The 24,043-nt window shown below is 45.9% G+C and overlaps 2 protein-coding genes and 1 long non-coding RNA gene across 11 annotated transcripts in view; 1 reads left to right on the forward strand and 2 right to left on the reverse strand.

Annotated features, from left to right (window-relative positions):
- GYS2 (glycogen synthase 2) overlaps positions 1-1,664 on the reverse strand; it is a 56,350-nt gene extending 54,686 nt beyond the window's left edge. The window contains exon 1 of the mRNA XM_079992511.1: positions 1,429-1,664. Within this exon, the coding sequence (XP_079848637.1) occupies positions 1,429-1,549 (121 nt within the window). The 5' untranslated portion in view covers positions 1,550-1,664. The remainder of the gene's footprint in view (positions 1-1,428) is intronic.
- Positions 1-17,106, forward strand: LOC307225328. 2 transcript variants are annotated; one of them, XR_013842892.1, is made up of 3 exons: positions 1-192; positions 11,661-11,781; positions 13,212-17,106. It is a non-coding gene; the product is annotated as an uncharacterized lncRNA (long non-coding RNA). The 2 variants fall into 2 exon arrangements; XR_013842893.1 differs by lacking the exon at positions 1-192 and adding an exon at positions 9,968-10,091.
- LDHB (lactate dehydrogenase B) overlaps positions 16,862-24,043 on the reverse strand; it is a 25,509-nt gene continuing 18,327 nt past the window's right edge. For all 8 annotated transcript variants that reach the window (XM_079992912.1, XM_079992910.1, XM_079992907.1 and 5 more), the window contains 4 exons: positions 23,192-23,365; positions 19,599-19,716; positions 18,426-18,549; positions 16,862-17,258 (listed from right to left, as the gene is read on the reverse strand). In XM_079992912.1, coding sequence (XP_079849038.1) covers positions 17,091-17,258; positions 18,426-18,549; positions 19,599-19,716; positions 23,192-23,365 — 584 coding nt within the window. In that variant the 3' untranslated portion in view covers positions 16,862-17,090. The remainder of the gene's footprint in view (positions 17,259-18,425; positions 18,550-19,598; positions 19,717-23,191; positions 23,366-24,043) is intronic.

Below are 24,043 nucleotides of genomic sequence, written 5' to 3' on the forward strand. Positions count from 1 at the left end.
TTCACCTTTAAATGCAACCCAAATTGGATTTCTTCCCCCATCCCTACTTGCCGTGCCAAAGTTTTAGCTGAAAAGTCACCCTGAAGCGGACCTTGCTGCATAACAAATGGTTGTCTGGACTGGTTCTGGACTGGCAAATTCAACAATCACTCCAACTCTGAAATGCAGAGATGGATTAATCAATGCAAATAGGTAAGTGTCCTAATGTGGCGACACAGTGAAAGCAATCGTGTTAAGAGTGGAAATCTCGCCAAATAAATTTAGGAAGACAAAATAAGTGCAGTCAGACTCCTAACAGACATCTACTTCTATGTTAATAGCAGATCTTAACAGAATCGAAAGCTACCAGCATCTGAATCTGTTTTCAAATTCTAGCATCCCACACAAGCAGAGCAGAAAGTTACCTTTGTGCTAGAATTGAAACAAAATTGAGGAATGTAGGAAGGCAGGAGCCTCAGTAAAATATTCACCAGATTTGAATGTTTTCTAGTCTTCCCAATCATGGGCAATGTGGTTCCTTTTCATATAAGTGAAGGAAGGGAATAAACACTAAAGTAATGCATTCGATACTTATGACTTGAAAATGGATCACCAAGATGGGAAATTGTTTCAAGGTATGTCTAGAAGGTAAAATTTCAGGGAAGGGGTTTGCAATGTTCTCAGTTTCTTTCTTTTCTTTTTTTAAATGGTGGTGATTTCCAATTTGTACTCCAGTTTGTTCAAAATTTACCAGCTCGGCTACACTCTGGGAATGAACGAAATATATTTCTGCTGAGAATCCCATGGATTGAGCGAGAATGTTCAAGCGGGTTAAACCTGTTTGCAAAAACTGCGACACATAGCGATTCATAGTGGGCACCACGTTCAGTTAGTTACATGTGCCCATCTCATGCCACGCTTCCTGCAAATAAATGCACACCTGTTCCTTGACTCCTTATCTTTACAAAAGTATGGGCTACTCTTAAAATAACCTTTGGCTTCTCCAGTTCTTAATGAACAAAAACGTTAATTAACATTTTAACTGTGTTTCTCCAACCCTTAATTTATAACATGTAGGGTTGCAGCTTCAGCCCGGAATATATAAACTTTGTTTCTCCAATACCTTAATTAAAAGCATATGAGGATGAGGCTTCAAGCTGGAATCTGAAAGGTTCTGCTCCGCTGCGCTGTGTTTTTAACCAAGGTGTTTGAAACGCTCTTGTTGATTTCTGCATTATATTTGGCAGTTTGGGTTTAATTTTCATGGTTTCGTGATATTATATAGCCCATCATTGGACAGGTAACAATGAGGTCTGGAACACTTTTTAAAGACAAGCAAATAAAGATTGGAACCCCAATTCTACCTCTCCAGATTCCAGCGCTAAGGCAACCAGAAGTAAAATATGACCCATAGCTCATAGGCAGATGAAGAAGAAGAGGAGTACAAACCTTTATTAGTGACTTCCCAAGCCACTTCGAAGAGTAATAAATCCTCCACTGGGAGATCTTCATCTTCCCACTGCGGAAGCCCATTGAGAGAGGTGACGGAGAGCGATCGTACCAGAGGCATTGGTGATGCTGGGGCTATTGCTTGGGTTACACGGCACAACTCAGTCCTTACAGACTTTATGCCTTTTTTAAAAAAAAGATGATATTTTCCTCCTGTTGCTGGAAGGATCTCCTTGTTTAGCACCGCCTGAAAACAAAGCCAAAAGAGGTTTCAAGAAGAAGCGAAACTTGCCCAGAGAGCTTGACGGCTAATGAGTTTTAGAAAACGGCCTGACCCACCAGCCTTTAAATTGGCTCAGCAAAATCCCCCAGGCTTGTCCGAAGAGGCTTCTGCTGCTGCTGTTATTGCTGGCTGGAAGGGGGAGGGGGGAATCCAAGCTGTCCGGCGAGGGCAAGAACGGGCCCCAGATCAATAGTAAAGAATTGCCACCGGACTCATCGCTCAGCATTCCTGAAAGCCCCCAGACTCAGGAACAAGCCAAAGGGCTGTGAATTCCCTTAAGCCAATCCCTCGGGGGGGGGGGAGGAGACTGCCTTAATGCCACCCAGTTGGAGCCCTGCCCAATTTTCCAGAGAGGCACGTGGAGAAATCCCAGATCAAAACTCTTCCCAGAGGTGTGGATGTTCTGCACTTCAGCGATCATTTATTTATTTATTATTATTTTTAAAGAGAAGAATAATACTTTATTTAGATTTCAACAATAAAAAAGGGGGGGAAACCACAGCAATTGTCGCATCAATTCATTACAATTCACCGATTTTAACAATATATAAATAGTAATAGAAAAATTACACAACATCACTTTTGACTCACTGAAGTTTTCATATTACACTTTTATCTCTTTATCTCCTTCCTAAGAAATCAAAAAGAGAAAGACCAAGAAAGGAGGCACACAAAAAAAGAGAAAAGGAAGAAGAAAAAGGGGAGGGAAAGGGGGGGAGGGAAAAAGAAAGGAAGGGGGGGAAACAAAACAAAATAAACACATTTGACTTTCGATTAGACTCGCTGTATTATTATTTCTACTATTTCTACTATTTTTTCACACACAGTTCCAAATTATTGTATTACTTTCTTTGTTTTCGTCTGCACTTCAGCGATCAAAGGTAAACCTACATCCCAGGCTGAGGCAAGCGGGATTTGCATGCATTTTGCAAATCAAGCTGATATAAATATATTTGCCATCTTGGCATGATTTATCCTGCTTATGGTAGACATAAAAGGTAAAGGTAAAGGGACCCCTGACCATTAGGTCCAGTCGCGGACGACTCTGGGGTTGTGGCGCTCATCTCGCTTTATTGGCCGAGGGAGCCAGCGTATAGCTTTCGGGTCATGTGGTGAGCATGACTAAGCCGCTTCTGGCAAACCAAAGCAGTGCACAGAAATGCCGTTTACCTTCCCACCAGAGCGGTACCTATTTATCTACTTGCACTTTGTTTTTTTTATATATAATAATTTTTATTAATTTTCCAATTTTAAAACAAAACAACGTAGAAACATCAACAAAATACAGGCAAACACACAAATATAATTTCTCAACCTCATTTTCATAAGCCTCCTTTCTCGGACTTCCCCATACCTCACCCTTCTTCCATCCTTATTTTAGAGTTTACAGCAACCCTTTTTGCCAATTAAATTTAAACTTATTATCTTTCTCAATTTCACCTTAAATCATCAAACAATTTCAGCTGTAATTCTGCGTCTTCCTTCCCCTTGACATTTTAGCACTCCTCAATTTTGTAACAGTCCTTAAGATATACTTTATACTTCTTCCAGTCTTCCTCCACCGTCTCTTTCTCTTGGTCACGGATTCTGCCAGTCATTTCTGCCAATCCCATAAAGTCGATCACTTTCGTCTGCCATTCTTCCAGTGTGGGTAGTTCTTGTGTCTTCCAATACTTTGCTAGAAGAATCTTTGCTGCTGTAGTGGCGTACATAAAAAAAGTCTTGTCCTTCCTTGGCACCAATTGGCCGACCATGCCCAAGAGAAATGCCTCTGGTTTCTTATGGAAAGTACATTTAAGTACCTTCTTAATTTCATTATAAATCTACTTGCACTTTGACGTGCTTTCGAACTGCTAGGTTGGCAGGAGCAGGGACCGAGCAACGGGAGCTCACCCCATGGCGGGGATTCGAACTGTCAACTTTCTGATTGGCAAGTCCTAGGTTCTGTGGTTTAACCCACAGCGCCCCCCGCGTGGAAGAGTACCATCTCTGGTATCAAGTCTTCACCAGCCTGGTTCCCTCCAGATGTTTTAAATGACAACTCGGGCTGATAGGAGTTGTCATCTACAACATCTGGAGGAAACCAGGTTGGCAAAAGCCATCTTAGATACATTGCCATACATTGCCAGTATCTGGCCGTCGGAAGCAGTGTCCGGATCGGAATCACTAGAATGTCCAGGAAAATCCAGATATAGATTTTGGTGAATTTCCTTTAAAATAATTCAAAAACTTCTCTCTTTTTTGAGATTATGCATGAAAAGCTCAAAAACCTTTGTGCCCAGATTTTCCCTTTTTGAAATTTGGCAACCCTATCTTAGATCATCCACGGCTAGCAAGCTAAATGAAGAGGGGTCCCTCTAGCGGACTATGGATGTAAAATAATATTTTCTTTGACTCTCAACATGGCATAGTTTTTTGTTTTGTTTTTAAGTGTGCATACATTTAGGACACAAACTGGAAATCAATGACTGTATCTCCTGATCCTAAATAATAAATAAATAAAAACATATGAAGAGGTGAGAGGGAGAGGATTGGATTGGATTTGGTAAATGACGCTGGGTCTGTGGGGCTAAACCTTTCTTTCTATTTTCTTTTATGTATTTATTACCCAAGGAGTTTAAGGTAGCAAATATGGACCTCCTCCTCGTCATTTCCTCTGAAGACAGTTCGGAAACTTCAGCTAGTGGAAAATTTAGCAGTCGGGTTGCTCACTGGAGCAAGACAGTTTGAGCACATTACACTGATCCTGGTCTGGCTGCACTGGCTACCAGTTAGTTTCCGGACCCAATTCAAAGTGTTGGTTTTGATCTATAAAGCCTTAAATGACTCAGAACTGCAATACCTCAAGGACCGTCTCTTTCCATATGAACCTACCCGGACCCTGAGATAATCTTCTGAGGCCCTTTTTCGTGTGCCTCCTCCTCGAGAGGTCCGGAGGGTGGCAACACGAGAACAGGGCCTTCTCTGCAGTGGCTCCCCGTCTGTGGAATCCAGGGAAGTTCACCTGGCGCCTTCATTATACAGTTTTAGGCACCAGGCAAAATCGTTCCTTTTTAACCAGGCCTTTGGTTGACCTGATTGACATCCCATACCCTTTTAAAATGTGGCTCTTGGGGGGGGGGGGAGTGTTATTGGGTTGTTGTTTTTATTTTGAGTATATATATATATATTGTGGTTTTTATGTTGATCTTTTCTGTGAACCACCTTGGGGTATAGGGCGGTATATAATAATAATAATAATAATAATAATAATAATAATAATAATAATAATAATAATTTCCCCTCACAACAACCCTGTGGGGTAGGTTAGGCTGAGAGACTGTGACTGGTCCAAGGCCACCCCATGAGCTTTATGGCTGAGTGGGGATTCAAACCCTGGTCTCCCAGCTCCAAGCCCAACACTCTAACCACTGGGCTACACAGGGTCCCATAGCATTTCCATCAAGAAAATTCCCTACATGAATATGCTATCATCCATGTTGGTTGGGGCAGGAGGAAGACGCATAGTATAGCTACCTTCCTCTCTCCCTCCCCCCCCCCCCAAGGGTAGTTATACGGGTGGGAAAAGCCCAAGCAGACATCAATAATCATCATAATAATCATCTTATTTATTATTTATGCCCTCAGCCTCCCTTTTTGGGGTTATTCTTCCTCTTAGACCAGACAGCCCACTCCAGTTTTAGGGTGGTGCAAGCAGCTGCCCCACACAGGGCTGAGGGGGCACATAATAATAATAATAATAATAATAATAATAATAATGAAACCTACATTTATTTATTTGTTTATTTGTTTATTTGTTTATTTGTTTATTTGTTTATTTGTTTATTTGTTTATTTGTTTATTTGTTTATGTATGTAGGTACCTACTCTAAGGGGGGGGCAATTTTGTCCTTGCTCAATGTGCCATATTACCACCCTCGCTATAAAGGAGGTCGCACAGGTACCCTTGATGCAAAATGCATAAGAAAACACATCAAATCAACCCAAGAAACAAGATTAAGGGTACATATTGATATAGGAATGGATTAGATAAAATGTAAAGAAATATACAATAATAAGAGTACATTCATTTGTAAAAAAAAAAGAAAGAATATATAACGAGATTGATAGGAAGGCCGTAGTGTTGGTACAATTTATTATTTTGAAATGCCTTTATGTCTTTGTTTTTTTTTTCTTTAGATACCTAAATTTGGTATATAAACTTTGTATACATGCTGGAAATTATATTATAATATGCCCTGCAATGTAATATGATAATGTATACATATGTGACATAAGAACGTTAATAAATTTTAAGGGGGGGGGGGGAGAGAAAAAAGAAATAAAAACAAGAAAGCAAGAAAACACATCAAGGGTTTTCATTGCCTCGGCATACCAGCAGAGGTCACTACACACCCATTTAAACCTATTGCCTTACCACTGCAGTCTTGCAACCTTTCTAGTTCTGAATTATATGGGAAGGATCAGATGTAGCTTAGTAAGACTTTGCATGCAGAAACTTCCAGAGTCAATCCCTGACCTCCCCAGGTAGGGCTGAAATCATGGAGAATTTCTTCTGCCAGTCAGTGTAGATGGACCAAGCATCTTATTCCGATGTTCCTGTGAGCCTTGAGATATGTGCTGCAGGAGGATGGCTGGAGGAAAAAACGACTTCTACAGATTTACGCCAAGCAGCTTTTGATGTCAGCCTAATTCTCTCCCTTCCACCACTCCCAAGTTGCGTTCCTTTTATGTCATCCATGTGCATCTAGCACCATCGGTAATGACTTTCCTATGGAATTCTCTGATAGGAACAGGGCTTTTAGAAGATCTGTGGAAGCAATTTCATCACAAAGCACAAAAAAACATAAGTAGCCATCCATGTTGGTTCATTAGAGAGAGAGAGAGAGAGAGTCCAAAAGCCACAATAGGGCAAAATGTTGCCACCAATGAATATGTATGGGGAGCAAGGTTTTGAGATATTTGGGTCAATTCTTCTGGCAGGACATCAAACAAAGAAACCAGGTGTGATGGCCTGGGATTCCGATTCAGAGGCTGAACCGGAGGAATCCCAGCCTGCACAGGAGTCCCCGCCTCCAGGGCCGGCTGAGCTGGGGCAGGGCCTTGGATCTGAAGCGCCTGCACCTGTGCCGGATCCTCAGGAGCAGGCACCAGGTGATCCCACTCTGGCTCCAGAGGTGGTTGAGGACTCAGTGCCTGCAGGTGAGTCTCCCCCTGGGCCCAGTAACCCTTCAGCCTCTCCTGAACTGCAGAGGCTCAGGGCAGAGAGGAGAAGGGAACTGGTTGCTCCCAGGAGGAGTGCTCGCCTTAAGGCCAAGAGAGGCGGGTCTCCTAGGGGCCGGGACTGCCCCTGGCCTCAGAACAGATAAAGGCCAGTCGGCCCGGTCCCAGGTTGTGGGAGCAACGTCGTTGTTGAGTACCTGTTCCTGCCTGGACCCAGACCTGACTCTCCAGTGCTCCTGTCCCCGCCCGGCTTCCTGCTTCGGACCTCGCCCCGCTCCTTGTGGACTGATTCCAGGCTAGTGACCTAGGACCGGACTTTGACTACGCCAACGGTAACCTTTTCCCTGGGATCAGCACACCAGGGAAGGGAGGCAGAGGGGGGAAAGCTAGAGATGGATACAAAGGATTTTTTTTAATTAAATGCTAATGGTGCATTCTGGACCAAAACGTCCTCAACAATGTCCTGGCGGGTGTCGTCTGCAAGAAGATGAACCGAGAAACAGGCAAGAAGGGCTCTTTCATAGAAACACTCTGAACTGCGATCGAACCTTAGGAACAAAGGACCAATCCAGACCATTAGTCCATTCAGTTCAGCACCACCTGTCGGCATGCAGACTGTTGCAAGGCCAGCTGGCTAGCCCCAGCTGGGTCGTCTCCTTCCAGCCGTCCTGCTGCAAAGACCCATCAGCCTCTGCTCCGACGCAAATCAACTTCAAAGTCAGGGCACACTACCAGCAGATCGAACTGCGCAGACAGAATAGGTGTGAGGCTTGTGAAAGCATACTACAACTACAGATTTATTAATCATAAAACAGGACAAAGAAACGTGTCGTCTCTCTCGACGTCTTGTCAGAGAGACAGGAAAAACAAAAGCTATACACACAATGTTAAAGCTATGGTTTTCCCAGTACAGTGGTACCTCAGGTTACATACGCTTCAGGTTACAGACTTCGCTAACCCAGAAATAGTGCTTCAGGTTAAGAACTTTGCTTCAGGATGAGAACAGAAATCGTGCTCTGGCAACGTGGCGGCAGTAGGAGGCCCCATTAACTAAAGTGGTGCTTCAGGTTAAGAACAGTTTCAGGTTAAGAACGGACCTCTGGAACGAATTAAGTACTTAACCCGAGGTACCACTATAGTGATGTATGGAAGTGAGAGCTGGACCATCAAGAAGGCTGATCGCTGAAGAATTGATGCTTTTGAATTATGGGGCTGGAGGAGACTCTTGAGAGTCCCATGGACTGCAAGAAGATCAAAGCGATCCATTCTTGTGGAAATCAGCCCTGAGTGCTCACTGGAAGGACAGATCCTGAAGCTGAGGCTCTAATACTTTGGTCACCTCATGAGAAGAGAAGACTCCCTGGAAAAGACCCTGATGTTGGGAAAGATGGAGGGCATAAGGAGAAGGGGACGACAGAGGACGAGATGGTTGGGCAGTGTTCTACCAACTACCAACATGAATTTGACCAAACTGCGGGAGGCAGTGGAAGACAGGAGTGCCTGGCGTGCTCTGGTCCATGGGATCACGAGGAGTTGGACACGACTAAACGACTAAACAACAGCAACAACATACATACACACAATGGAAGTTCCCAGCATACTGTGCTGGAATGTAAACAGACATGTAACACGCAACAGTTCCACACTTAAGGTGGACTAGAAATCTCAACACCACCTACATTGACTGGCAGTGGCTCTCGGGATTCCAGGCTGGGTCCATTCCAAGCTCTACCTGGAGACACTGGGAAATGATCCTGGGACCTTCTACATGCAGGTGCATTCAGGTCCTATTTAATGATGCTGAAGGGTGAGACTATATGTGTCCATGTGGGCAAGGGATATTGGATATACTATACAATTGGCATCATGGGAAAAGTTATGGAGGGAAGATTTAAAATTCACAGCATGTTGTACGCTGAAAGAGAAGTATAGGAAAACGATGTATCACTGGTACCTAACTCCTACTAAACTAGCTAAAATGTATAGAACTGCTACAGATACATGTTAGAAGTGTAAAGAGAAAGAAGGCACATTTTGCCACATGTGGTGGAGATGTAAAAAAGCAAAGGTATATTGGGAAATGATTTATAATGAGTTGGAAAAAATGTTTAAAATTACTTTTGTAAAAAAAAAACCTGAAGCTTTCTCACTAGGAATTTTAGGTCCAGAAATACCTAAGGATCAGAAGAGACTATTTATGTATACTACAACAGCTGTGCGGATGCTACTTGCCCAAAGATGGAATGAGGACAATCTATCTACAAAAGAAGGGTGGCAGGTAAAGATGATGGACTATGCCAAATTGGCGAAAATGACTGGGAAATCAGAGATTAAGAGGACAATAAATTTAACAAAGAATGGGGAATTTTAAAAAAGTTACGGAGAATACGACACGATGCAGTTTGAAAAGAATATCTGGGGAAACCATGGAGGGAAGTCTGGAGATTCTGAGAATCCTATTTGTAAAATGAATATGATTTATGTATGATGATAAATGCTAAAAGTGAAAATGAATTTTAAAAAAGAAAAGAAAATATGTGTCCATAAGCCCTTTGACAGCTTGTGCAGGAACAAGTCAGCGGGCAGAACAGGGTCCTTCAGTCCCTGCTAGCTTCAAAATATGCCCCTTATCCAATGTGTGCTGGTGTGTCACAAGGTCATTTTTGATAGGGGAACCAATGTCCCCGCTGTGGAAGGACGTGTGGATCCAGAATTGGCCTCCACAGTCACTTATGGATTCATTGTTAAAACCGTGTTTATGGAAGACAATCTTACTCAGCTATGAGTGATCGCCAAAGAAGAAGAAGAATAAGGTGCGTCTACACAGGATTTCAAGCATGGACAATAAGTTTGCTTAGGATGAGAGTCCTGGTTCTGTTGAGTTCAAACTTATAGCTGAATTCTCAGCTGAGCCCGAGAACAGTGCACTGCAAACACTGTTCAGCAGGCGGCGCTGTTGTTATGATGATGATCGGTGCTGGATTGTTTTGTGGGAGCAAAAGAGGGTTCCACTTTATTCTTGCTATTAAATCATGGTTGGTGTGAACCTCACAGCTTCATGAAGCCTACAAAAAGAGGATGGGCAAAGCAGTCTTCTTCACAGAGGGCTGCTGCTTCGAGAGAGAGAAGCGGAAAGAGGCAGATACTCCTTGACTAAGGTGAGTTCTTTGTACTCTGAAGTGCTAAGAACCTGGCATCCATAAGGACCAGCTGCAAAAATTATCAAGGCAGAATTAGTTCCTGAATGTTATTTCATGCATTTGTTGAGATCGCTAGAGGAGTTTATAGAATGACTCCAGAGGCAAGGTGCCAGTCCTGGAATTGCATATATTCTATAACATTTCACGTCTCTTGCATTTTCTAACTTTACTAGAACTTCCCTTTCTGCAGCACTTTCTGTTGCAGTCCATTCTGTCAAAACCTTTCCTTTCCTTCCTTGATATTTTCTCATTGCACTCTGTTTACCGTTCTAGTGCAACCTTTCTGTCTATTTTTCCCATTCTTTCTTGCCCTTTCCCCTAGCTTTATTTATTTGTTTTCATTCATTCATGCATTCATTCAAATTCACACTCGAGTTAGTTAGGAAAAGCTTTAGAAAAAGTTCTGTTAGAGAAATACAGTAATGCATCACTTTACTTGTGTGTACTTTACTCTAGCATTTTACTATCTATTTGCCGCTTGTAAAATGCAAAAACAAAAGACATAATGAGAATGAATGACTGCAGATATGAATGAGATAGATGTGGCGGGGAAAGCATTTTGCATGATAAAAGTCTGTAAGCATTGCCAGTGCTTTTTTCTGGGGGGACGCATACCCCTAAACATTTTGTGAATCTAAGTTTGGCCTCATTGAGGGGCAGTATTTCAATATGAGTAGGAAAATGGAGAGTACCCCTAAACATTTTTTTTAGAGGAGAAAAAGCACTGAGCATTGCTATTTATTTGTTGCGGTCTATAGCCTGTCTTTCCGAAACTACACACACACACACACACACACACAAAAACAGAGAGAGAATTCAAGGTGGCTTAATGGCTAGTTGGAATTAGCTACTTTCCAGATGACAATTAAGTAAGATTGGGAAAGTTTTGAAAACTTATGAGCACCAGACCAGTATAGTGAAAAGAGTATAATATATAACAGAATCTCTGGTTCAAATCTTTGCTTAGTTGTGAACTCATAGAATGTCTGCCAGTTTTTTAAACACACACACACACCCTTTTTTTTTTTTTTTTTTAGCAATGTTAACAAATAAAGGTAAGTGAGGGGAAGGGAGGAAAAAGAATAGAATGCAATAAATTAAAAACAAAGACATCATCTATAATACTAACAGTAACAAAAACAAGCTTTTGCCAGATTGACCTACAGGACAGGATCATTGTGAGGATACCATGGTGTATACCCAGATTCTCCGTGTACATGGCTCAGAGTTCCTTGGTTAAAGATCAGAATGCAGAGGAACCCAGGAAGCTGCCTTCTACCAAGTCAGACCATTGGTCCATCTGGCTCAGTATTGTTTGCTCTGGCTGGCAGCATCTCTGCAGAGTTTTCACAGAGGTAGTCTTTCCCAGCCTTAACTGGAGATGCCAGGGATTGACTGACAGAGGAGATGACCCACCACTGAGCTGCAACTCTTCTCCTTTGCAAAATGCAGTAAGATGAAGAGGCTTGTCACTAACTCGCCTTCTGTCTTCTCGCCTTTCCTCACTCCTCCGACCCTTGCGATCAGGACTGTGACATGATCAGGTTTTTGCTTTTGTCGTTCCTGCTGGCAGTCATCGGTCAGAATGGGACTTGGGGAAAACCTGTTCACGGGGATATCAGATCTATCCTGCAGGTTGATTTTTCAGGTATGGCTTTCATCTTATTTATCCATCTGTCTGTCCTGCCTACCATGTCTTATTCCCAGGTTGTGGTTGTTCTATTCTCTCGACCATCTAACCCAGGCATCCCCAACCTGCGGCCATCCAGATGTTCTGGCCTACAACTCCCATGATCCCTAGCTAACAGGACCAGTGATTGGGGATGTTGGGAATTGTAGTCCAAAAATCTGGAGGGCCGAAGGTTTGGGGATGCCTGATCTAACCCTAACCGTAAGGGCATAGCAGCTGCTGGACAAAAGTCAGCTCATTCCGATCTCCTGCCACTTTAGGTCACGGCAAGCTGGTCACGTGCTGGGCAGCCACCTTAAATGTGAGACTAGGACGTGGGTGGCGCTGTGGGTTAAACCGCAGAGCCTAGGACTTGCTGATCAGAAGGTCAGCGTTTCGAATCCCCACGATGGGGTGAGCTCCCATTGCTTGGTCCCTGCTCCTGCCAACCTAGCAGTTTGAAAGCACATCAAAGTGCAAGTAGATAAATAGGTACTGCTCCAGCAGGAAGGTAAACGGCGTTTCTGTGAGCTGTTCTGGTTTGCCAGAAGTGGCTTAGCCATGCTGGCCACATGACCCGGAAGCTGTACGCCGGCTCCCTCGGCCAATAAAGCGAGATGAGCACTGCAACCCCAGAGTTGGTCACGACTGGACCTAATGGTCAGGGGTCCCCTTTACCTTTACCTTTAGAGATGAATGGGTTTGCCCAAACTGGAATCCATTCTCTCCTTCAGGAACATTCCCCAGTTGTTGGCTCCTATGGTCAGTGGTGTAGCATGTAGCGTGCCCCCTGATAGGCTCCCTCATCGAGGCCAGAGCTGTGGGGAGGCAAGCAGTGCCCGGGCCGGGCCTTTGGGACTGGGCGAGTAGTGGTACCTCCTTCTCCTCATGCCTGGCAAAGGGGCACCAATGTCTACCCCATCCCTGGTCTGTCCAAGAGGGGGGAGGGGAGGGCACCAGCGCTGCCCACTGAGGAGGGAGGAAGAGGAAGGCAGGAAAGCACTGCCAGATGAGCCACATGAGTTGCCCAGGGTGCTGCACTGCAGAGACAGGATCCAACACAACAGCGCTCCTGGCTTCACGTTTCTGTGCTCCCAGGTTGGGGCTAGTTTGCAAGGAGAGACTCCCTTCATTAGATGCTGGCCGGCGAAGGGACTAACTGCCGCCCACCGCACCAGGGAGTTCAACACTTGCCCCAGCCCGGGTGCCAGCAACCCACGCTATGCCCCAAGTCACCTGTGCTTGGCCAACTGTTTTGCCTAACAAGGCCAGATCTTTTGGGCAAGCTAGACTACATAAGTGGCTCCTCTGTCTGTCCAGATCTTACAACCATGGAATTACTAAACTGGGGTCATTCCACTCAACCACAAATACCACTACAGGCTTATTGTTCCTGAGTTTCCTCCTAGACGCGGCAGATCCAGCCAACGATTTCCAAGCCAAGAGGAATTCTTATCACTCTGCCCGAGGCCCTGAGGTTCTCAACCCGTTAGAGCCGTCCAGCCTTTGCTACCTCATCCAAGAGAGCGATACCGAGAGCCAGATCTCTTGCAGGCTCCGCTTCACCAGGAGCAAATTCAATTTCAACCCTTTCGGACTGCGATTTGGGAAACGGCAGGGGGGCGTCTTGGATGCCGATACCAGGAAACTGGGTCCCCAGAGCAGCAAAATGCTGCAGTCCCTGCTGAAACCCAAACTGGACAGGATGATGGAGCTGTGTGGGGAGATGTGGGGAGAAGATTGTTAAGCTTTGCAAATCAAATCCATTCCAGGGGCCATGCATTTGTAGCACAGATATCAATAACTGGGTTAGGGAAACAATTTCAGGCACCCACAAAGAACCCTAAAAAAAAAAACACAAAACAAAAAAACACTGTTGAAACCAACAAATCAGGTAAACTACAAATTCTGGCCCTAAGAATATACTCGGCCGTGGCTGAGGTTATTAAACATCCCCTGCTTTCAAAATTGTATATGGTTCTGCTTGGGTGCCTCTTCTCATAAAAGGAACAATTATTATTATTTTTGTCAGGTAAAAAGGACTGAAAAGTCCTTCTAATTACATGCCATGTGTCTTTTATTTACGAAGGAGGCTATTGTCCTGCTTTTAAAATAGACAGAAATCTTCCAGGGTACGTGCTGTTTTTCCTGAAGGAGATGCTCTGCTTGGGTGGCTATTTATACATCACCCAAAAAGGAGAAAATGCATCACCACAGCTATGCACATTTGAATGAGTTAGTTTATAGGTAGATGTGCAAAATTAGAAGGGGGGGGGATTAATGTGATTTAAATAGAAATACAATTATTCTCACTTAAGTGAGAAGTTACGCAGGTGAGGTTACGCAGGTAACCTGGCTGCAGACCTTCCTAGTATAGTAAGAAGTTCTGAATTTCTATTCAAAGAAATCTTTGATGGACAACTGTCTTCTGTAAAGCAGGACAAATGGCGACCCTTCATTCTATACCTTTGTGCCTCTTTTTTGATTAAAAAAATGAGGTGCCAGTCCCTATGCCTTGATAAAAGTGCCACAGGTGCAGAAAGGGGTGCCATTACAACGTACCAGCAAGTACCATCACAAAAAAGGACGGCAGAGAAAAATGGCATTTGTTAAGCATTGGTGAATTATTTATTTCATAAAATTTATGTAGCGCTCGGATTTCAGAACCAAAGCGAAAACCCATCCCTAGGGCCTTGTCTCAGGCCTGGTAGTAAAACTCAACAAGTTTGGAGAGCAGAGTTCAGCCCCCACCATTTACCATGTAAACCCAAGAAGAGAAGACCTCATTTGAATTTACTTGTATTCACTGTATTTTTTGTTGTAATTTAGGCTTAGTTCTCACTGAGGTGAAAAACCTTTGTCTGGGGGCTACACAATGTCAGACCACATGTGGAAGCTTATGTGGCAAAACTCCCTCATAACAAAAACAGTTCCTCCTATAAGAAAATTAGAACGTCAGGGACCCCTTTCGTGATAACAAATATTCAGTGTGGAGGCCATTATTTTGGGAGGAGAAAAATTCAAACTGTAGAATTGCCGTTGTTGTTGAGTCGTTTAGTCATGTCCGACTCTTTGTGACCCCATGGACCCATAGTCAAGACTTAGATTTACCCTCAGTGGGAACTAGGGCTCAGCACAACCAATATTCAAGTTTGCCGTCTCGTCAACAATGCTTTTTCGTGTGCTATTAATATGGCACAAAAGCTGCACGTTTGTTTTCTGACAATAAAATGTGTATCTGTGTCAAAATATGGATGTGAAAATGGCCAGTGTTGTGACTTAATTTTCATCTACAATGAAGCAAGTGGGAATACTGGTTTCACCATGATGTGTACTTGCTTCCCTCAGACTTTTGTCCTCCTTCCAGGAGCATAAAAGGATGCTTTACCAAATCAGACCATGGGCCCATCTGGTTCAGTCATGTCCACATTGTATACAGAATCAGGTCCAACTCCCTGGCTGGCTCTCCCAAGGTTTTGGGCATCTCTCTATCTGGAGATGCACTGAACCTGGGCCCTTTTGCATGCAAAACATTCTCTACTATTGAGCCACAGCCTCTTTCCCAGTTTATAAATACAAATGTATCCCACCCCACCTGCCAACTCTGTTTTATCTATCCAGGAGTTTGTCACTGACTAATAAAGTATTTGTGAATCCCTTTTATCTGCAGTGAACAAGGCAGAAATTCACCATTGTTGAGGTTCGGACAGGCCTTTTCAAAACAGGGTCAGAGAGAGGATTTATAGATCCCGGAGGAAATGACTCAGATTGTACTTCTTGCATGCATTGGCTGTCAAGTTTTCCTCTCTGCTTCATATGTTACTGGATCTTAGTGAAGTAAGATTCATCTGCGAGACAATTTACAAAGCACCAATTCATAAAAATATGTCACTGCATAACAGAACCATCAGATTAGGCACAGGATTAAAAAATACAGAGCAAATGACCATCACTGAATCAAATTAGTTCTCTAAAAACTCATGAGAAACACATGTTTTCAGCAGGAAGTGAAACAGCAAAATTGTAGATGCTGGTTTGCTATCAGTGGGGAAAATACTGGTGCCGAGAGTTCACACGGAAACTAAACAAGTATGAGTGGGGCTTCTCCAGATCACAGTGATCTGGCCGGTGCCTTAAGAGATAATATGGCCCTTCACTTTTTAAACTTACTCCGCCTCCTGACTTAAGCCAGTCCTAGGCCAGGCATCCCCAAACTCGGCCCTCCAGCTGTTTTGGGACTACAACTCCCATCATCCCTAGCTAACAGGACCAGTAGTCAGGGATGATGGGAATTTTAGTTCCAAAACAGCTGGAGGGCTGAGTTAGGGGATGCCTGGCCTATGGTGTTTAGGGCTTTGTAGGGTTTATGGGGTGTTAGAGGGGAGGGCCAGTGCCTCTGCTGGGGGACACACTCTGTTCCTTCGGGGGCAATTTGTCCACCTTTGGTCCCCACCCTGAACTCAGTTCTCACCTGTGACTCCTAGAAACTGGCCAGCTGAACCAAGTGAGAGTAGCCAACAGGCCTCAAACTCTTGGTGAATTAGGGACATTCCCTGCATGCAAAGTAATCTTTTTCAGACATTTCAATTAATCTAACCGAAGTCTGTTGATTTCAATGGAACTACAGTGGTACCTCAGGTTACAGACGCTTCAGGTTACAAACTCCGCTAACCCAGAAATAGTACCTCGGGTTAAGAACTTTGCTTCAGGATGAGAATAGAAATCGTGCAGCGGTGGCGCAGCGGCAGCCCCCATTAGCTAAAGTGGTACCTCAGGTTAAGAACAGTTTCAGGTTAAGAACAGACTTCCGGAACGAACTAAGTATGTAACCAGAGGTACCACTGTACTCGTATGAGTTAAGTCACATACAACCCTATAGAAGAGCAGAAAATTAGTATCTTCTTGTAATATTAATAATCCGAATAATAATAATAAATGCAAAGCTGCCAGACTGTAGATGTTTGGAGAATTCTATCCCCCAACCCCGTCATCACATACATAGAATCTGAATGCTGAGGTTTTGTATTATTTCTTTAAAAAAGAGCACCCACTGCAAGAATAGAGCACACACAAAAGAGCTGGTTTTATTTAGTTTGAAAAGGTCTGCGTTACACCAAGCACACATCTTAACCGTGGTGGGTGAAAACTTGTACGGTTTTGGGGTTGATTACTGGAAGCTCAGCTACGGAGATACGCTAGAGAGGCTCGCGCAAAAACTTTGAACGTTGGTTATCATTCTTGCTGCTGCTGCTGCTGCTGCTACTGGTGAGAAGGTGGCCCTCCTAAGCCTACAGGTCCTTGATGTCCTTCTGGACGTTCCACAACGTGGTGGCACTCTTCTGGAGCTGGGCCACCTCGTTGTCCTTCAGCTTCTGGTTGATCACGCTGGTCAAGCCGACAGACCCCAGCACACACGGCAGGCTCAGGAACACTTCGTTTTCAATGCCATACATGCCCTGCAAGGGAGATTTAAGAGAGAAGTTGGAAGCTAGGAGATCCCTCTTAACACGTACTCTTGGCCCTGAGTAGGAAGGCTCAGGTGGCTTCCATGGCCGGAAGCGGCTTTCATCAGCTTGGGCTGATACGGCAGTTGTGACCCTAAGCTAAGAGACCTTTCTTCCATTTGTTTGTTTCACATTTATATGCCAATTGATTGTTGCAAACCCTTTCCCATATCCATGCACTAGCGACATCCTGTCAAAGAGCGAGCCGGCAGTAAATTGCACCATTCAAAGATGGGAGTTAACTCTTATTAGCAAAAACACGATTGCCATGGACTTGGAGTGTCAGCCCTAATGAGCACAACAGCTCATCCCTGGTAGGTCTTGCTGCTCCCATGAATTGGTTGACTAGACTGAAAGTTCCCGCCTCCTCTCGGCCGTCTAGGTCCTCTCCTCTCTAGGGCTTTCTCCAAGCAATCAGAGACTGCGCCTGTGTGCAGCCTGCCACAGTTCCACTCATTTCAGCCCTCTACTGGTTCTGGGAGAACAGGAGTGAGGGCAGCTAGTCGCAGCAGGAGGGAATACACCCATGACTCTTCACCAACCTGACTCATTTCTGACTCCTGGCCATCCTACTGCTTCAGCTTCTGCCTCTGATTCTGGACTTCTCTCTGCCACAGACTCTCCCACCTCACTAAGCCCTGTTACCTTTTCAGCTTCCGACACCACCTCTTCCCAGTCTTCTCCCTTTTCTCCCTCTGACCACTCACTGTGGTCCCACCACCACTCCCTGTGCTCTGAGCCTTCTCCCTTTGGGGTTTCCCCAGCTGGTTGTTCCCACTGTTCCTCTGCCTCTAACCAGTCCACAGCACTTCCCTCCAACAAACTGATACAGAAGTAATATGGAAGAGGGTAAAGGACCACCACTCCCATCTACTGAGTAAACCCAATCCTTGCCCCTGGTGAACTAACCTTGCTCGCCCTGCAAGTGACGCAGCTGTTACGACCTACACTGTTCTGCAAACACAGTCTTGCGTTCCCCAAATCTACTGCACTGAGCACCCAGGAAATGAAAAAGGCGGAGGCGGAACTGTTCATCCCCATTTCTCTATTTCCCATCTGAAAGCAGGTACGACATATAGCAAAGGACAGAAACACAACCAAGCTATTAACGTTCCTTACCTTTACCATGGTGGACACTGGATGAACTCGGCAAAGGTTCCCGAAGATGGTCTCCAGTAGGTCAGCAACACTCAAGCCAATGGCCCAGTTGGTGTAGCCTTTCAGCTTGATCACTTCATAGGCACTACCAAAAACACATCGCAGAAAGCCCAGTTAGACCACGCAAAGTGGTTGTGAAAGATAGCAAGGAAACAGCGAAACATGGTCATGGCAAGAAAGAAGAAAGAGAAATGATGGCATTTCTAATTCTGGGGGAAACTAGCACCAGGAAAAGTCCTGCTAAAGGAGGAGACACTCTAGTACAGGGGTAGGAACTTCTGTCCTGTGAAACAAATTAGGCTTGTCAGTTCTCCCCATCTGGCCTGCAAGGCTGTTTTCGCCAAGCCACAGCCACCTGCCCCTCACCTGTGAGGTAGGGCTGTAAGGAGGCTTCCACCTGAAAAGTGCTTTGCAAGCCCCAACCATCAGCTGGTTGACGGGGCTTGCAAAGCACAGCATCTCTGCCTACACATTTTGAAGACGTCATTAGGACGTCAGGTGACCGGCAGCTGGACAACTCCTCTCCCTAGCAGGAGGAGGCTGGGGGAGATAAAAGATTCAGCCCGCTGCCCAGATCCAGATCCACCTCTGCTCTAATCAAAGGTGTGGGGTATGTATGTGCATGAAACTTCAGGTTTAAATCAGTTAGTAGGCACGAAATTTTGAATGGCGCATGTCTGAAATACGAACAACCAAATCTCCACTAAAAACATGTGGCCCCATTCCAACCAGGCTCAGAACCCACTTTGTATCAGGCCTGGAGCTAGCAGGTGACAGTCTTGGGTACCACAAACATCAACAGAGTCTCTATCCTGCCCACCCCCCTTTTAAAAACTCATTGCAAAGCAACAACTAAGCAGTCATTCCCAGACAGCCTGTACTGCTTCGCCCCATGCCAGGGGAACCAGGAGGGATCACTCTGAATTAACAATTTTGCCTGATTATGTACTCCAGAGAACTCAAAAACTGCTCACAGTTTTGGTGATAAATGTACTGACCATGGATTTAGGAAGTTTCAAATTTGCTGAGGCTGTCGTTTACCCAGATCCCTCATACACACATGTTCAAGAAAGCAAGCCTCGTAAAGACTGATGTTGTGTCTGCCAACCTCGGTCATCCCCAATGCACCATTACCTGTCAACCACCTCCTTGTGGACTTGCTTCCAGCCCTCTGGATCTTGGTCAGTCCCCATGTCAGGGTTTAGCTGCTGGAGAGAAACACCTGCGACGTTAACCCCACTCCAGACAGCCACTGCAACAACAAGAAGAGCCCAGGTTATGATAGGTGGTAGGTTCCCTGTTTAAAGGTAAAGGGACCCCTGACCATTAGGTCCAGTCATGGCCGACTCTGGGGTTGCGGCGCTCATCTTGCTTTATTGGCCGAGGGAGCTGGCGTACAGCTTCCAAGTCATGTGGCCAGCATGACTAAGCTGCTTCTAGCGAACCAGAGCAGTGCACGGAAATGCCGTTTACCTTCCCGCCGGAGTGGTAGCTATTTATCTACTTGCATTTTTGACGTGCTTTCGAACTGCTAGGTTGGCAGGAGCTGGGACTGAGCAACAGGAGCTCACCCTGTCACAGGGATTCGAACCACCAACCTTCTGATCTGCAAGTCCTAGGCTCTGTGGTTTAACCCACAGCGCCACCCGCGTCCCAGGTCCCCTGTTTAAGGAAGCTTTTAATGTTTAACAGACTATTGTATTTTAATATTTTGTTGGAAGCCGCCCAGAATGGCTGGGGAAAGCCAGCCAGATAGGCGGGGTATAAATAATGAATTATTATTATTATTATTATTATTATTATTATTAGTTCGGGAGGTTCCAGAATAAATCCCTGGCATGCTGGGTTATGTTTAGCCTGGAAAGGAAGACACTGAGAGATATGATAGCCATCTTCAAATATCTCAAGGGCTGTCACATGGAAGAGGGAGCAAGCTAGTTTTCTTCTGCTCCAGAGGGTAGGACCCAAACCAACGGATCCAAGTTATGAGAAAGGAGATTCTGGCTAAACGTTAGGAAGAACTTTGGGAGAGCAAGAGCTGTTTTGACAGTGGAACAGTCTCCCTTGACAGGTGGTGGAGCCTCCTTCCTTGGAGGTTTTCAAGCAGAGGTTGGGTGGCCATCTGCCATGGATGAGATTCCTGCATCGCAGGGGGTTGGACTAGATGACCCTCGGGGTCCCTTCCAACCCTACAATTCTACGGTTCAATATCCTATTGGGCTGGGAGTGTCCCGTCTGAAGCCCCTGGGGAGCTGGGCTAGACAGACCAATGGTCTGACTCACTATAAGGCAGCTTCCTTCCTATGTTCACATATACTGGGGCTTATAGCTCAGAGGTGGAGCCTCTGCTTTGCACCCAGAAGATCCCAGGTAATAATAATATAATAATAATAATAATTTACTATTTGTACCCCGCCCATCTGGCTGGGTCTCCCCAGCCACTCTGGGCGGCTTCCATAAAAACCAAAAATACACTAAAATATCACAGATTAAAAACTTCCCTGAACAGGGCTGCCTTAAGATGTCTTCTGAATGTCAGGTAGTTATTTATTGCTTTGACATCTGATGGGAGGGCGTTCCACAGGGCAGGCGCCACGACCGAGAAGGCCCTCTGCCTGGTTCCCTGTAGCTTTGCTTCTCGCAATGAGGGAACCGCCAGAAGGCCCTCGGCACTGGACCTCAGCGTCCGGGCAGAACGATGGAGGTGGAGACGCTCCTTCAGGTATACTGGGCCGAGGCCGTTTAGGGCTTTAAAGGTCAACACCAGCACTTTGAATTGTGCTCGGAAACGTACTGGGAGCCAATGTAGGTCTTTCAAGACCGGTGTTATGTGGTCTCGGCGGCCGCCCCCAGTCACCAGTCTAGCTGCCGCATTCTGGATTAGTTGTAGTTTCCGAGTCACCTTCAAAGGTAGCCCCACGTAGAGCGCATTGCAGTAGTCCAAGCAGGAGATAACTAGAGCATGCACCACTCTGGCGAGACAGTCCGCAGGCAGGTAGGGTCTCAGCCTGCGTACCAGGTGGAGTTGGTAGACAGCTGCCCTGGATACAGAATTGACCTGCGCCTCCATGGACAGCTGTGAGTCCAAAATGACTCCCAGGCTGCGCACCTGGTCCTTCAGGGGCACAGTTACCCCATTCAGGACCAGGGAGTCCTCCACACCAGCCCGCCCCCTGTCCCCCAAAAACAGTACTTCTGTCTTGTCAGGATTCAACCTCAATCCATTAGCCGCCATCCATCCTCCAACCGCCTCCAGGCACTCACACAGGACCTTCACCGCCTTCACTGGTTCTGATTTGAAAGAGAGGTAGAGCTGGGAAGGTAGGACTGGGAATGCCGTGTTTGTAATCCTGTAGAGCCACAGCCACACAGCGAGGCAATGCTGAGCTAAGGTCAACGCTCTGACTTCAATCCCATCTTCCTATGTTCTGTACCATTCAAATAAACAATACTTTATTCGTTCTGGCTACTGTCCAAAGGCACGCATGTGTGTCTGTACAACACAGAAGGGACCGGGAACTCAAGAAGTCCAACTAGGAAAAAAACTTCCTTAGAAAGGGATCTCCGCTCCTGAGTAGAACGCTTCCCCCGCTACAGTTGATTTCATCTCTCACGGCCGTGTTTGAACTATTTTCAACAATGGGGTTGTTTGCTTTCCTTGCTCCATGTTAACTGCTTTGGGCAGGAAAGGAGAGGTGTGCAGATCTGCTCCATAAATAAGCACAGGAAAGTATGATTTATAAGCTCAGCTATCGTCTCCCGTGATTCGCAACAGCTCTCCAGGGAAGAGTCCTTCGCATCACCTGGCAACGTTTTAACAGGAGATGCTAAGGAATGAAACTGGGACCTCCTCAAACACTGAGCTATGGCCTTTCCGCATGAAATAAAAAATTAAGGGGGGGGGGACACACGCTTTAAATCTCTGGCACTTCTTGTTAAAGGATTTCAGCCCTGCCTGGACCTTTGAGGTCTCCTTGCGGCAGGGGAAGCAGTACCCTCTTCTGGAAGACCCTCACAAGACCAGTGACCACGAGATCTCAAGATATGGTAGCCACAAGGCTGGAGGACTCCACACTTGCTTACTGATTTCCTGGCTGGATCTCACCTTTTGCCCCCATCACCTCCAAGAGCAGTCAGGAGAAAGCTTTCAGGAGTGCCAATTAGCCACACATGACTGTACGTCGGAGGAGGGGGTGAGCTTGTGAAATCGCCTGCTTGGATCAGGGCCTGGCTCAGAACCAGGAAGGGATGGAGCCTCGACTTCAATATAGCCTGAAGCTCTAGTTTCCAACCCTCTGTGAACTGTGTAACACAGTGGTTCTCAACCTGCGGGTCCCCAGATGTTGTTGGACTACAACTCCCATCATCCCTGAGCTCTGGCCTTGCTAGCTAGGGTGATGGGAGTTGTAGTCCCAAAACATCTGGGGACCCACAGGTTGAGAAAGGCTGGAACAAGTCACAAAGATGGACCACCTCTCTTCCCCCCCCCCAAGCAGCTGGGAGTACAGAGCTCCGTATACAGCAGCTTCAAATGTCCCCCAACCCAGCAATGTTCTTCTTTTCTTGGGTTGCCGGATGTTGCTGTTGGACTACAACTCCCATTATCCCTGATCATTGGGCCAAACAGGTTGTGGGTGATGGCAGTTGTAGTCCCCCGCACTTGGGGACCCAAGGTTGCAGAACGCTGCCCTACGGGATCGCCGCAGGTTTCGGACAACGCCGCTCACCGCTGGAATCGCCGTGTTCTCCCAGGATCCAACCGTGACAGCTGGTGGGATGGACGCCCAGCTTTTCGGCCATCAGGAAACGGAACCGAGCCGAATCGAGGTTGCAACCGCTGCCGATGACGCGGTGCTTAGGCAGGCCGCTCAGTTTCCACGTCACGTAGGTGAGGATATCCACTGGGGAAAGGAGGAGAGAGAGGATGAGGGGCTGGTGCACTCAAGAGTCAACTCTCTGGCCCCATCTGCACTGCACGTTTAAAGCACTATGATACCACTTTAAACAGATACGGCTTCCCACAAAGAATCCTGGGAGCTGTAGTTTGCTAAGGGTGCCAAGAGTGCTTAGGTGACTTCCCTTGCCTTCACTGATGCTCAAGATGCGGAATGTCCCAGGAACGAGCCAGTGCCACACTCTCATAAAAAGATAAAGGACCCCTGGATGGTTAAGTCCAGTCAAAGGCGACTATGGGGTGCAGTACTCATCTCACTTTCAGGTCGAGGGAGCTGGCGTTTGTCCGCAGACAGTTTTCCAGGTCATGTGCCCAGCATGACTAAATCGCTTCTGGCACAACGGAACACCGTGACGGAAACCAGAGTGCACGGAAATGCCATTCACCTTCCTGCCACAGCAATACCTATTTATCTACTTGCACTGGTGTGCTTTCGAACTGCTAGGTTGGCAGCAGCTGGAACGGAGCAAAGGGAGCTCACCCCGTCACGGGGATTCAAACCACCAACCTTCTGATTGGCTAGCCCAAGAGGCTCAGTGGTTTAGACCACAGCGCCACTCCTGTCGATAATCAACGCAAAGAATTTTAAGCAAGCCTTCCACCACAACCTTGCCCCTTCCACGTT

This window comes from Podarcis cretensis (genome assembly GCF_951804945.1).
Source record: "Podarcis cretensis genome assembly, chromosome: 10".
In the NCBI taxonomy this organism is placed as follows: domain Eukaryota; kingdom Metazoa; phylum Chordata; class Lepidosauria; order Squamata; family Lacertidae; genus Podarcis; species Podarcis cretensis.